The sequence below is a fragment of the Camelus ferus genome, chromosome 4 (assembly GCF_009834535.1).
Source record: "Camelus ferus isolate YT-003-E chromosome 4, BCGSAC_Cfer_1.0, whole genome shotgun sequence".
NCBI classification, from domain to species: domain Eukaryota; kingdom Metazoa; phylum Chordata; class Mammalia; order Artiodactyla; family Camelidae; genus Camelus; species Camelus ferus.
The window spans coordinates 72,544,941-72,557,692 of NC_045699.1; the positions used below are offsets into that span (position 1 = coordinate 72,544,941).

The 12,752-nt window shown below is 61.2% G+C and overlaps 1 protein-coding gene across 4 annotated transcripts; it reads right to left on the bottom strand.

Moving 5' to 3' along the window:
- Positions 1-6,647: 6,647 nt before the first annotated feature.
- Positions 6,648-10,685, bottom strand: TMEM250 (transmembrane protein 250). Of its 4 annotated transcripts, XM_032478765.1 has the most exons (3): positions 10,313-10,646; positions 9,453-9,645; positions 6,648-8,921 (listed from the first exon to the last, which is right to left on the bottom strand). In XM_032478765.1, the coding sequence occupies exon 3, from the start codon at positions 8,814-8,816 to the stop codon at positions 8,397-8,399; it is 420 nt and encodes a 139-aa protein (XP_032334656.1). In that variant the 5' UTR covers positions 8,817-8,921; positions 9,453-9,645; positions 10,313-10,646; the 3' UTR covers positions 6,648-8,396. The 4 variants fall into 4 exon arrangements, with proteins under 4 accessions (XP_032334656.1, XP_032334655.1, XP_014407350.2 ...); XM_032478764.1 differs by lacking the exon at positions 9,453-9,645 and having other exon boundaries at positions 10,313-10,644; XM_014551864.2 differs by lacking the exons at positions 9,453-9,645; positions 10,313-10,646 and adding an exon at positions 10,041-10,290.
- Positions 10,686-12,752: the final 2,067 nt, after the last annotated feature.

The window sequence follows — 12,752 nt, forward strand, 5'->3', positions numbered from 1 at the left end:
TCCATCGCTGGTCCCAAAACCCCTGGAGCCCAAGCCTCACCAGGAGCTTGCACCTCAGGGCCGTGGATCTGACGGGGTTCAGGAGGTGAACCCTCTGGGCACTTCGGTGCAGGAAGAGTCCATCAAGGACAAGGCACCTACAAAATCAAGCGAAGGGCCAGGAAGGAGGTGGGCTTCCAGGGATGTGCCCCAGAACAATCCAGAACACCTTGCAAGGGGCCAGCGGACAGATGCAGGCTCCTTGTCAGGCGAGTTCGGATCCTTTGCACAGAGGAAAACTGGGTGAGTATTTTGGTTTCTTGTCAGAGGCTGCAAACCCGTGGCCCTCTCTGTGCATGAATTAGGGCAGCGCCGTTTTGGTTTCTGTCTGCCTCCCCTCAGTTTAAATTGGATGCTCCAATCTTCTTCCACTTTTGTCCTAAATTTCCCTCTAACATTTAGTGCAGCTGCTTAACAGCTGCCTTCTCCTGAGAAGGCAGAGGGTCGGGCGGCTGCAGTGACTCGCCTCCTCCCAGGAGGGTCGGCAGGGTCTGGCCGAGTCATTCCAGGGTAAGCATGGCAGCTGGGGGGATGGTCAGTGCCTCTGTGGGATGCAGGTAAAAGCCAGACGTGCTTCCCGGAGAGGAAGCCACAGGACGCAGACAGGACTTGGAAAGAGGCTTCAGCAGCTAGAGACACCCAGGTGAGATAAGTAGAAGGACTTCCAGGGGCCAGGTCCTAAACAGTGGGGCCGCCTTTCCAGGAATAACTCAGCAAAAGGCAAGCACCTATGCCTGTGGGCACTTCTGAATGGAGACATCCCGCCCGAGGGACCCAGCTTACGGAGGCCTTGAATGACCTTGGACACACTCGTTCAGAAAGTGAGTGAGGAAGTCCTACTGAGTACCAGCCCTGGGGACACAAGGGATATGTTATAGACTCAATATGGATCCCCCAAATTCTTACGTTAAATCCTAATCACCAGGTGAAGGTATAAGGGGGCGGGGTCTTTGGAAGGTGATTAGGTCATGAGGGTTTCTCATTCAAGAATAGGATTTCTGATCTTATGAGAGAGCTCCCAGGAGCTCCGCCCCTGCCAACTGCTGTGAGGTGCAGAGATGACAGTGTCCGGGGGCCGGGGAGCTGCCCCCACCGGACACCGAATCCGCTGACACCAGCAGCCTGGGCTCCGGCCTCCAGGACTGCAAGAAGCAGATGCTGGTAGTTCCTGAGCCACCAGGTCTGTGATGTTGTTACAGCAGCGGGAAGGGCGGAGACAGGACCCTGTTCACTCATTCATTCAACTGTGCGCAGAGTGCGAGGAGTTCTCCGCGAGAAGGCCTAGCGTCCTACAGCCAGTCCCCATGCGACGTGTCCCTGAGGTCAAGACCAGGGCCATCTGATCTGCCCTCAGGCAGGGCCTGCAGCCTTGGCCCCTGGTTTCTGGTGCCTTCCTCCGGAGAAGGGGGCCAGGAGAGCCCCCGCCCACGGGGGCAGCCTGCTGCACCCTCCTCTCCGCAGCTCCCACCCCAGGAGGAATGCTGGCTTTGGGCTCACTCCTCGGAGCCCTCTCCCTCCCCTTCTGGGAAGAGTCACATCCAGCAGCCTGTCCACTCTGGGCAGTGAGTCCAGATTCCCCTGGGCTTCCTCTCCCTTATCTCGTGGGAGGAACTGGTCATGGACAGAAGCAACACCCTCCTCTCCTTCTGCCCCCGCCCTGCTCAGGGGCCAGGAACAAGGCCCTTCCTCTTGTGAACCAGCTCGGCCAGTGACCGGCTGACCCCATGCGGGAAGCAGCAGAGCACATGGAGCGAGTACTCCAGCCTTCCAGCTTTGTACAGCCAGCTGTCTTCTCGGCAGGAACCCAGGGATAACAGCCATCAGGGGCCTCACGTTCCCAGGGGGCCCGAGCCCTGACGTCCCCTCAAGGGCACCTAGGGGCCCTGGGCGCAAGGGGTGGTAGGGTCAGGACCTGTCCACCTGCTCTGCTCAGAATCTGGATGAAGAGGGCAGGACTGAGGACACACACAGGCACACACATGCGAGCGCACACACAGGCACGTGCACACACATGCACGCACCCCCAGCCGCACAGCAAGGGTCAAACAGGGCAGCGCCCTCTCTGAAATGCACCTCGGGACCCGACGACGCTCGGGGCGCCACCCCGGGGGATGGATGAGGGAGGATAATCGCGTTCATTAGAGCGCTTTTCTGCACTGAGGGATCCGGGAAAAACACACAGGGTTATCACGGTACAATTTGAAACACATGCAAATAATTCATGTGACCATTAAGTCACAGAGTTGCTGCAAAGGATGAATTCACACTTAACACCCAGATTTATAGCATGGAAGGACTGCCCGTGCCCCGGGCAGCAGAAGCCCCTCGGTTCTGAAAAGCAGATGCTACAGGTGGGCTTCGGGGGCAGCCCAGACCTGAAGAGCAGGGGCCCCTGGGCTAGCGGGAGTGGGGGTGCTCCAGCCTGAGGGAGGCCCAGAACAGCCAGCCATGGTGACAGCGCAGCAAGGGCCGAGGGGCCGACACCTGCTGGTGCCCTGTGGAAAGGACTAGAAATCCCTTCTCTGGTCACATGAAGGGCAGCCGGTGGTCAGAGTGGGCTGCAGCATTCCTACCAGCGGGGGCTCCAGGGTCAAGGATGGGTGTCCCCTGGGCCCCAGGTCGTGTGTGGGGACTCCCCACATACCCAGCTGTGCTTGGCCCTGGGGCCAGACCATCTGTCTTCCAGGCCTCAGACATCCACTCACCGCCTGTCTGAGGACAGCCTACCCCTTCTGGGTCCACTGGCAAGGAAAGGGCCCACAGCCCCGCCTGATGTCACCCGTCCCTCAGCACAGGGACACACCTCCTCTGGGGGCCACTTCTTCTGTGACATGACCACCACCCTGGACTGACTGATTCCAAATGAATATTCACGCAACATTTCAGCAAGGACTAGTCATTAATATTCAAAAAAGCAGAATGGAGCCTGGTCCCCACTGTAACAAATCAGGGTGACTACACAGCTGATGGGAACATGGCCTGGACCTTTCGGACACACCCATCAGCCTCCGGAGCTTTGGTCTGAAGACACCCTCCAACTGACCAGCCAACCGTGGGCACGTGGGTGGGGGCAGGATGAGCTGTGGGGTGGCTGCCCCAAGCCCCGCCCACTCTGACAGCGGCCCTCCCTCCCACCCTCCAAGCTCCTCCCTGTCTTCCCGCTGCTGCCCTACGCCTTCCGTGGCCCTCCCTGTCCTGGGATTACTGAGGAAGGGCTCACATCTCCCATCACGCCTGCTCACGGGAAACACTTGAAGAACAGAGCCGGCCCCTTCCTGCCTTGGGGAGTCCTCCTGCCTCAGAGTCCACCGGGGGCCTGTCATTCTGGGTCCTCAGGGGTCCTGGCTCATGCCCTCCCCCTACTGGCCCGGGCTGCTCCCAGCAGCTGGTTAGTTCCCAGTGGTGGCAGTGCCCGCGCCTTTCAGCCTGTCCCCGCCCAGAACAGCCTCCAGCCCAGGGTGGCAGGGGACCAGCCAGAGGTGGAGGAACTCTGCCCGACCTGGGCTCCTGGGCAACCGCATGCGGCTGGGGTGGTGTGCCCCCCATCTCCGGCTTTGGACGAGCTGACTTGCAGGCCCTGTGGTGGCCGCACCCTCCTGTGGGCCTCTTCTGCATGAGGCTGTGGATGTGACTGCATCCATCAGGCGCAGTGCGGGCCACACAGTGAGAGCCACAGCAACCCTGCCAGAGGCCCCGTGTGACACAGCTGCCAGCCTGCCCGGGCATGCTGCCCGGCGGGGGCTGGGGGAGGGGCGGGCCCAGGAGCGCTGAATCAGCTGCTCCCGCTTGGCGCTGTCCCTTCCCCGGCAAGGATGCTGGTGGTGGTGGTGGGGGGGGGGGCTCCTTTTCTGGGGAGCTGTCAGAGTGCTGGGGATTTTCGGGAAAGTTGCGTGGAGCTTGGTGCAAGCCAGGCTCCTGGGGACAGAGGAAGGGCCTTCCCGGAAGACAGGGCCCTTTCCAAACAGAACCAAAAAGGGAGAAGAGAGACGGCCTGTGAGGAGGGAAGGAAGCATGTTCCCTCCCTCCCCGAACATGCTGACTCAGCACCAAGCGCCTGCCACACTCTCTCGTCCAATCAGGCTCTGGAAGGGACAGGGACCTCTCAAGGTCAGGGAACATCAATATCCCGGGCGAGTCCCAGTGGACGGCCCTTCCTCTGCAGCGGCAGCTGGGGGTCACACTCTGGTCCAGAGCGGGGCCTCACCTGCCCCGGCCATGCTCCAGGTGACGGCTGCCTCCCTCCCCCTCGGCTGTCCACCCAGAGGGTCAGGGAGGTGGGACGACACAGGGGTCTGAGCCGCAGCCAGGAGCGGCTGCCGGCTGCTGGGACAAAGAGGGCACGCTCCGAGGGCGCCTCGTCCGCCACGCCCACCTCGCCCGGGGCCTGGACAGAACCTAGGCTTCCTCAAATAAGCCCCTGGTTTCTAGAAATTCCCCTTCTTGCCGAAGCCTCCTTCCCACCGGCTAGATCCCCAGCAGAGGGACGGGCTGGAACCCAAGCCTGGCTCCGTGGGCGTGGCCTCAGGGAGGCCGTGGTTTGGGCTTTTTCTCCCACAAGCACCCCCAACACCTGGTGCGAAGGAAGCCAGGACTCAGCGACTCAGCCCCAGTTCTTTGTTGGAGGGAACCGCCTCTCTTTCCCTCCCTCCTCTCCTCCTTCTTTCCTCCTTCCCCTCCCTCCCTCCCATGGTCTGGCTTCTGCCCCAGGCTTGACCTCCTGTCTCGAACACCTGCTGCCCTCTAGACACTTTCCTGCCCAGGGAGCACCCTCCCTCAAATCTGATCATCCTCTTCCCAAGCCGCTAGCCTCCCGGGGCCCCCTCTGAGTCTCCCACGCCTGGGCAGTTGCTGACCGCTGCTGCCGCCCAGGTCTCCCCTGGGCACTGCTCCTCCGCCCTCCCTTGGCCAGCCTCCCCTGTGGTCACTGTGTCTGCCCGCCCTCCCCCACCCACCGACTCCCAAGCCAAGGCGCACCTGTCGTCACCACTGCCATCCAGGTGCTATCTCCCCTCCCAGTAGAGGCACAGCTGGACTGGCGTTGCTGCTGGGGTCCCTGGGCTGCAGACACAGCCAGCTCCCCAAGTGCAGCGCTGTTTGGGCCCAGGAGACCCAGCTCTGGACGGCGCCCAAAATGGTAACTAGAGCCCAGTCTCAACAGAACCGGGCTGCGCTAGCCACCCCCACGCAGCCCACCTTCCTGCGGCTGGCCTGCTCCGCGTGTCCTCTTCGAGAGTGGTGACCGTCACCCAGGGGGCGCTGGGTTAATTCAGCCCAGAGGATGGGAGTCCAGCAGGAAGCTTGCCCCCAGCAGCACCTCAGCTCTCAGGGGCTCGTGGCACTGGAAACCCCACTACCACCTGGCATGTACCATCCACTGTCCAGCAGGGTGATCTGGAGCCCTGGGGGGCTGTCTGATCCGACTTCAGCTGTGCGGCCACAGCAGCCCTGGCTCCCATGCCAGGGGCCCTCCGGGGCTGGTGGCTCCCACACGGGACAGCAAAGAACCACCTCATCACACACAAATCGTGCTGGACAGAGCTGGTCCAGAGAGCCACCGAAGAGACACTCCATCTTGCCTGAGACAAGGGGAGGCCAGGAGAGGCGGCCTGTGGAAACGCAGAAGGCGGGCGTCCTGGAGGTCCAGCACAGTGAGAGGGCAAGTCGGGGACGGTGCTGGCCGCTGCCGCCCACTCCCAGGGAAGCTGGCGCGCCTCTGAACGCCACTGCTTGTGCGCCCAGATCTGTTCCCCAGCATCGCCCAGCGACAGAGACACAGAGACCCTGGGCCCAGCCTAGGTCTGGGGGTTGAGGCCCGGCCGGGCTTTGTCAAACAAACTGCCCCTCCCTAGGGTCCTTTTCTGGGCCAAGGCTCTTGTAAGGGTTTTACCAACTCTGCCATTAAAATCCAAACCCCAAAGGCTCAGATGGTTTTCTTCTGAAACATCTAGTTCCATGAAATTCCAGACAGCAAAAGGCTGCCCTGTCACGGAACCCACAGCTCCCCTTTCAGTGGCACTTTCTGGCCCCCAGGCTGCATGCGGGGACATCAGCCTCATCAAGTGGGAAGAAGCCTTTGCGAGTGAGACAGAGTGTCCCCTGCACAGGAGCCAGGGACGCCTTGACAGAATAAAGACACCAGGTAACGACGAGTCTCACCTCTGAAACTGCTTTTTGGTGAAGAACGAACCGTAACTTTGGTTTTCTGCCAGTTAATTCTCCTGCGCACCAGTCTCTTCTCTGAAACCGAGTGCACCCTGTATGCACAGGCCAAGTCCTCCCGCCATTCGGCATGTGAGGGCATCGCCTGTCATGAGGACGAGACACGCTCGCCCGTGGGTTGAATCCAGCCCTCACGGACCTCACCAGGGCCCCTCAGCCAGCGCCGACACATTCTCGCTGCCACCCCAGCCAATTCTCCGGACAGGCTCCGGCAGTGGGACCCCCTGGCCTCAAGGTCAGGGTGGGCCCCCTCCCCCAATAGCCCATCACACCAGTCCCTCCTCCAGCACAGCAGATGACTGCTTTTAAAAGTCCATGGTTTTACTTGTGAAAAATGGCCTCTGTGAAAGAAGGAATAAACTTTTTGAGCTTGAAGCAATCACTCCATCAAGATGTTAAAAAAATAAGTTTAATGCAGGTGGCTCATTTCATAAAGAATTTCACAGGCACTCAAGACACCGAGCAGCTTTGTGTCCGCACGGCCACAACCCCTCCACCCCAGCCCTGTGGACACGTGCCCACCTCACAGGGGGCCTCGGAGGATCTGAGTAATGTGAGTCAATTAACACAAAACAAAGCTTTTAGGAAACAGCATGATTTAGTGCAAAAGATTCTCTGCAGCTCCGAGAAGTGGGGTCCACGTGAGCTGGCTCCAGGCGACTCAGACAGGCCCACCCCAGCCTCCTCCTCCGAGCAGTGGATGACTGACGGACACAAGCTGGCTGCGCGCTGAAGAGCACAGTTTACAGCCAGGTGTTTTTCGCTTTCTCTCCCTGATTTGGGTTTCCTTCCAGTGGCACACAGCTGTCCCGACAGCTCCCCAGGCTGCAGGGCTGCCTGGCCAGGCCGGGTTGAGGGGACCCCTGCCCGTGCCCAGGGGTGTGGGAACACAACTTGGGGTGACACAGCATCGGCCTGTCACCCCAGTGTGGGGCCCTTCATCCCACATGTCCCTCTGCTGTCCCAGCACAATCTTCAGAGTGCCTCTCACCTGCCTGCAAGGCCCACAGCCGCCTTGTCCCTGTCTGACAGAGAAGGCCAGGGTGGGCCACCTGGGTGAGATGCTGGCCCCCTGGTCTACAAGCCAAAAGCCCCCCGGACCAGGGCTCCTTCCTGGCCCACATTCATGCCTGCCTTTCACTCCCAGCTGTTCTAACTGCTGCCGGGGGCAGGAACAAAGGGGCAGCAGAGCCCCTCCATCGGAGGTCTGGCCCTGGTGTACCCCTGACTCCAACAGCAGCTTCTCTGCACTTGCGCCTCCTCTGACTCTGCTCCCAACACACACGACTCAATCCTGGATGCTCCCTTAAGGGAAGGGACTGAAAGCAGCCCCCAAAAGCCAGAAAGAAACTGAGGTGCCTCTTCAGAAATCCACATGTGAAGAGATGACAGCATCCAGCCAACATCCTCAACAGACCTGGCCAGGAGGACGACTGGTCCGCCTGGACCCTCCCCTGGGCTGGCCCCTGATCCAGGAACCTGCCAAGCAGACCAAGGTGACCCTGAAGCCCAGCCTGGCACTCAGGACCCCACCGCCTCACAGGGTGACAGATAGAGAAGAGTCTGTGGCTTGAACCCAGACTTGAGTGGCCCAGGGCAGAGTGAGCAGCTTCATGGCAGTGTAGTGCATCAGCTGGGGGAGCCTGACACTTCCCTAAGGCTGGGGCAGGGGTCGGGAGTGCACCCGAGGAGGCTGTGTGGCCAGGAGAACCACCCTCCAGACTTGCACCTGGGCAGCACACCCCTCCCTGGGGCCTCCCACACCACTGGTGACACCAGTGTCCTGGAGAGGGGACAGGGACGCAGGCCCTCCAAGTGTAGACTGGACCCATGGGCCGCACCACACAGCATATCTTGGAAAAGTGCGGGCTAAAACCACAAGCAGGTAGCCCGGGGGACACTGGACCTAAAGCACATACAGAAGGTTCCAGGCAAAAATCAACAGGAGGGAGGGAGCCAGTGTCCCCTTCACAGAGAAGTCTCAGCCCTTTCCTCTCAGGGGCCAGACCCAGGCTGGCGGTGGGTCATGTCCGCGGGAGGGAGTGGAATGGGCCCTGACCCACTTGGCCAAGAAGACCACGCAGCAGGGACATTGACACCGGGTCACAATGATCCACCCCAGAGCCAGGCCCGGGCCCTCACATGTCCACGAAGACCATGAAGCACCAGCCCAGTCCCCCGACCAGCAGCATGGTCACGTGGATGCCGTGGATGAGCAGCTCGTTCAGGAAGCGGAAGTCCACGCGCCGGCGGCCGAGCAGCAGCAGCAGCACCGACAGCTTGAGCTGGAAGCGCAGCAGGACACGCACACCCAGGTACTGCAGGCAGAAGAGGGCGGCCAGCGCGCCCCACAGCGCGGCCGTGAAGAGGCTGCAGCTGAAGTACAGCAGGAAGCGGATGAAGCCGTAGAGCCAGCGCGCCCGAATGTACACGTCGAAATTGTTGTACTTGGTGCGGGCCAGGCGGGAGGTGCGCGCTGGTCCACAGGCTGCGTGCAGGCAGGTGGTGTGCGGGCCGTGGAAGGAGCGCACCCGCCGGGGGATGGGCATGACCGGCATCGGCGCTAGCTTGCGGCGGTGGCAGCGTCCAGGCGGCGGTCAGCATAGGCGTCATGGGCACCTGGGCCTGAGAGTCTGAGGCTGAGCCCCGGGGGAGGCTTGGGCCTGCAGGGAGAGCGACAAGGGGAGGAGCCAGGTCATCCTGGGACACCAGGGGCTACAGGGAAACCGAGTCTGGGACTCGGGATCTGCTCACACACCTTCCCCCCTCTCACACCTGGGGTTATTCTTTTTTCACAAATGCTACTGAGGATGCTCCAAAAGGTCCCACAATCATGTGAGAACCAAACTGAGAAGAAGGGCCAGGAGAGTGGCCACAAGTCCCCGGAGGCAGTCCATGCCAAAACCGATGAGGAAGGGCCAAGAGAAACCTTGGCTATCCTCAGCCACCCCCAGACTTGGCGAGACTCCCCTTCACTGGACTCACCGTCTGCCTTCTATCTGGAATGCCCATTCCTGGCTGCTCTATCCAAGGTGATTAAGTCCCTGAGTGGCAACCCACTACAGGATCACAGGAGGGAGAGGGAGCCCACAGGGCAGACAGAGCAGTTCTCTTCAGCAACTTGACAGGCCAAGTGCTGGAGACCAGAGAGCTGCGGTAGGGGGCAGGCAACAAGTACAGAGCTCTGGGCTCACCTGCAGGGCCTGAACCCTGGTGCTGTCATCCACGGAGTGACCTTGGGCAGATCACCTTCCCCCTGAGATCGTCCCTGCTCTGCAAAACGGACACTGGGCACCCAGGGGTGCTGTGAGAAGCTGGTGTTACAGGGCAAGAGCTGCCTGAGGATGACTGCTGATGGCCGGCGGTATCATCACAGGGGATGGGGCCCTGTGGACGGAACCACCACAGGGAAGGAGAAACACAAGTGGCTCTTTCATTTTGCCTAGCAACTGCCATTATAGCCTAAATGATTCGTGGGTGGAGATATAGAACTGGAAATACAGGACGTGTATAATCAAAGCAGCAAAGTTGGTTACAGGCTCCAGGGAGACACTGCCTGAGACATCTGCCTCCGATCACATGGCTTTTAGCCTGGGGGCCTACTGAGGGACTTCTGCTCGCTCCCGCTCCAGCCGCAGGTCGCAGCAAACGGCCGCCCACGTGCAGCTCCGGCCAGAGGTGCAGGCCAGGCAGGTCCACCCTCCCCTTCGCACAGGCCCAGCCCTTCCTGCAGACTTCGGCCAGAACCCGATCTGACAGCAGCTGCTCCATCCAGGCTTCACCTGGTCAGCCCGCCAGCCCCCGGGAATGGCATTCAGACGTCGTTGCTCCCTTCAAGCTGCAGGATCGCAGCCGGCGGCTAGTAGTCGTTCGCCATCCTCCCATCACCACCTGGCCGCAGGCAACGCGTCTACGCCACGGGCTTCCAGGTCGGGGGCGCCGGTGCGGCACCAAAGCGCTCACCTCTGGGGGTGCCGAGCTCCCGGCCCCGACCCCAGAGGCAGGACCGACCCGCGGCCCCCCGCGCCCCGCCCGGGCACCCCTGCCCGCTCACCGGGTGCCCTCTCCGCGCCGGCGTCCCGAGCCGCCCGGCCCCCTGTCCCTCGGGGCTGCGGGAGCAGGGCGGAAGCATGCTGCCGACGGAGCGGCCAGGACACTCACGCGTCCCTGGCCCGGGCCGCCCCGACCGGCCGGGGGCTCCCGCGCCCGGCGGCCGGCCGCGTTTGGCCCAGCGTGGGAGCCGTAGCGCCGTCCCTCTGCGGCCACCGTAGGACTTTCTTCACGCCCCCTCCGCCTGCGCCGACACCGAGAGCGCCTCCCTTCCCCCAGCTCGGCGCCGACCCTGAGCACCCAGAACTCGGCGCTTCCCAAGGGCGGGGGTGCGTGCGTGCGTGCGTGCGAGGGCGGCGCACCGCCCATGACGTTAATGCCAGACGACACCGCCCCTCCTACGCCACTGGCCCGCGGCCTGTCCTGCGCATGCGCAGATAGTGCATCTACGCCGCGCAGCCTCTGCGCATGCGGCGCTGCGCCCGAAGCGGTTGAAAGTGCGCAGGCGCGCGCCCTCTGTGGTGCTACGCCAGCGTCTGGAGAGCACCTGCAGTTGGCCCCGGGACCCGCGCGGCCCAGCGTGTCTGCCGCCCCGCGGGTCGGGAGCGGGTTGGCTGACACACCCCATAAACGTAGGCATCCCCAAATGTAGGGAGTTGGGGGCTGGCCGGCTGACAACCCACAGACACCAAGGTCCCCAAATGCTGAGGTCTGGGGCAGGCTCGGGCACACCATCCGTGGACACACGTCCTCAAATGTAGAGAGTCAGGGTGGGATGGCTGGCAGCCGCAGAGACCTGGGGTTGCCTTTCCCAGGAGAAAAGAGTTCCGTGTAGACGTGTTTCAATATTTTAATCCGACCAGGTCAGGGTAAGGCAAACACCTGACGCTCCTTGGATGTGGTTGGCAAGTTCCATCAGCCGGAATTTTACCACGTTCGGAGAACCTGCTAGTTGCACACACGAAGTGGCTGGTTCTGTCCGCCAAGTGTCGGGGTGCCGGTCTTGTTCGCTGTTTTTGCTACTGGGTGTTCTGATAGAGACCAGCTTCTCGGACATTCTTTACAGCGAACAGCGGGCCGTGCCTTGCTCCTGGCTGACCCGCGGGTCCGAGAGCCTCTTCACCTGCAGGAGCCCCTGACTGCCAGCACGTCACCTCCCCACGCAAGTCCTAACCCTAGCCTGTCCACACCTCCCGGTCATGTAGGAAGGGGCCCGATGCTTGGTGGTCCTGGCCTTTCAACTGCTACCCTGCTAGTGAGGAGGGCTTAGCAGGATCGTGGTGGAGAGGGGAGGAAGGGGCAAAAAGATCTGAGGCTCAGAGAGTTTCTTTTTAAGTTTCCAGAGCAGCAGGAGAGGATGAGAGAGAAGAGAGATATTTTAAGAAATGTTTCTTAAAATGCATCTTCTCTGCGGGCTGGAATTCCACAGCGGCCCCCTGCTCTGCACCCCACCCGAGGGTGGTGGTTTTCCTTCCCAGCCCTGAGTCTAGCCCTGTCCCCTTGAGATACCCTATGGGGGCCCCCCTCAGTCTGTGAGGAGGTCCCTTTGCTCTTATCCCTGACTTGTACCTTCACAATTGCTTTTGCTCCACCAAGTGAGCTTCTACTCACCCTTCAAGACCTCAGTCGATACCCCCTCCTCTGGGAAGCCTCCTCCAACTGTGTGCTATCCCTTCTCTGGCCCCACTACCCCCCTCCAAGGGGGGAATTCTGACTGCTCTCTACCCTGCTCTTCCTCCACCTCAAAAGCTGCAAAGATCCATTTATGGACCAGTCTCTCCCACTAGCTAAGTTTACTTACCGTGACCCATACAGTAAGATGTATTTTTACGTTATAATTTAGTCTACACATGCACATGTTTAAACAACTCCAGAAGCTTCACTAAACAATAGTTAGAAACAATACTTCTCCTGACCACGCGCTCCGATACGTTCTGTTGTTTCATTCGGTAGAAGTGCTAAGTGCCACCCACTTGCAGCCTGGCAACCACCGGGTCAGGAGCCCCGAGGACAAGGATGAGGCTGTGTCCTCAGGGCCAGCTCGGTGGCAGGGCAGGGGAGACCCCTGGCAGGTGCTGTGTTTGCAGGCTTGCCCTGGTGTGGGGGTCCAGCGGGGGAGTCCCGTCACACTCTCCATCCTCCCAAGCACCCCTCTCCCATCTGCCCCGGGCCTTCCTGCGGGTGTCCGAGCTGTGGGCAGTGGTCTGGCGCCACCTCCTGGGATGGGACAGTGCCGCAAGCCAGCTGCCAGGATACTGCGTGAGCCCTCACAACAGGCATGTTGTGTGTGCTGTGGGGGCAGGAAGCCTCCGTCAGCAGGGATTCTAGAGAAAGCCCCAGCCCCCTCTGAGTCACGCACTCTGTGAAGTGCGGAGGGGCCCGAGCAGAGCCCCCCAGTGTTCAGCGACCTCGTGGTCCTGATAAACAGCTATGCAGTCACCTCA

Excerpts from the sequence above, each read along its gene's own strand:
- TMEM250 (XM_032478763.1), bottom strand. The coding sequence starts at position 10,677 with ATGGGCGGTGCGCCGCCCTCGCACGCACGCACGCACGCACCCCCGCCC. Across the intron at positions 9,646-10,312 it reads CGGCGCGGAGAGGGCACCCG|GGCCCCATCCCCTGTGATGA; the intron begins GTGAGCGGGCAG and ends TTCCGTCCACAG.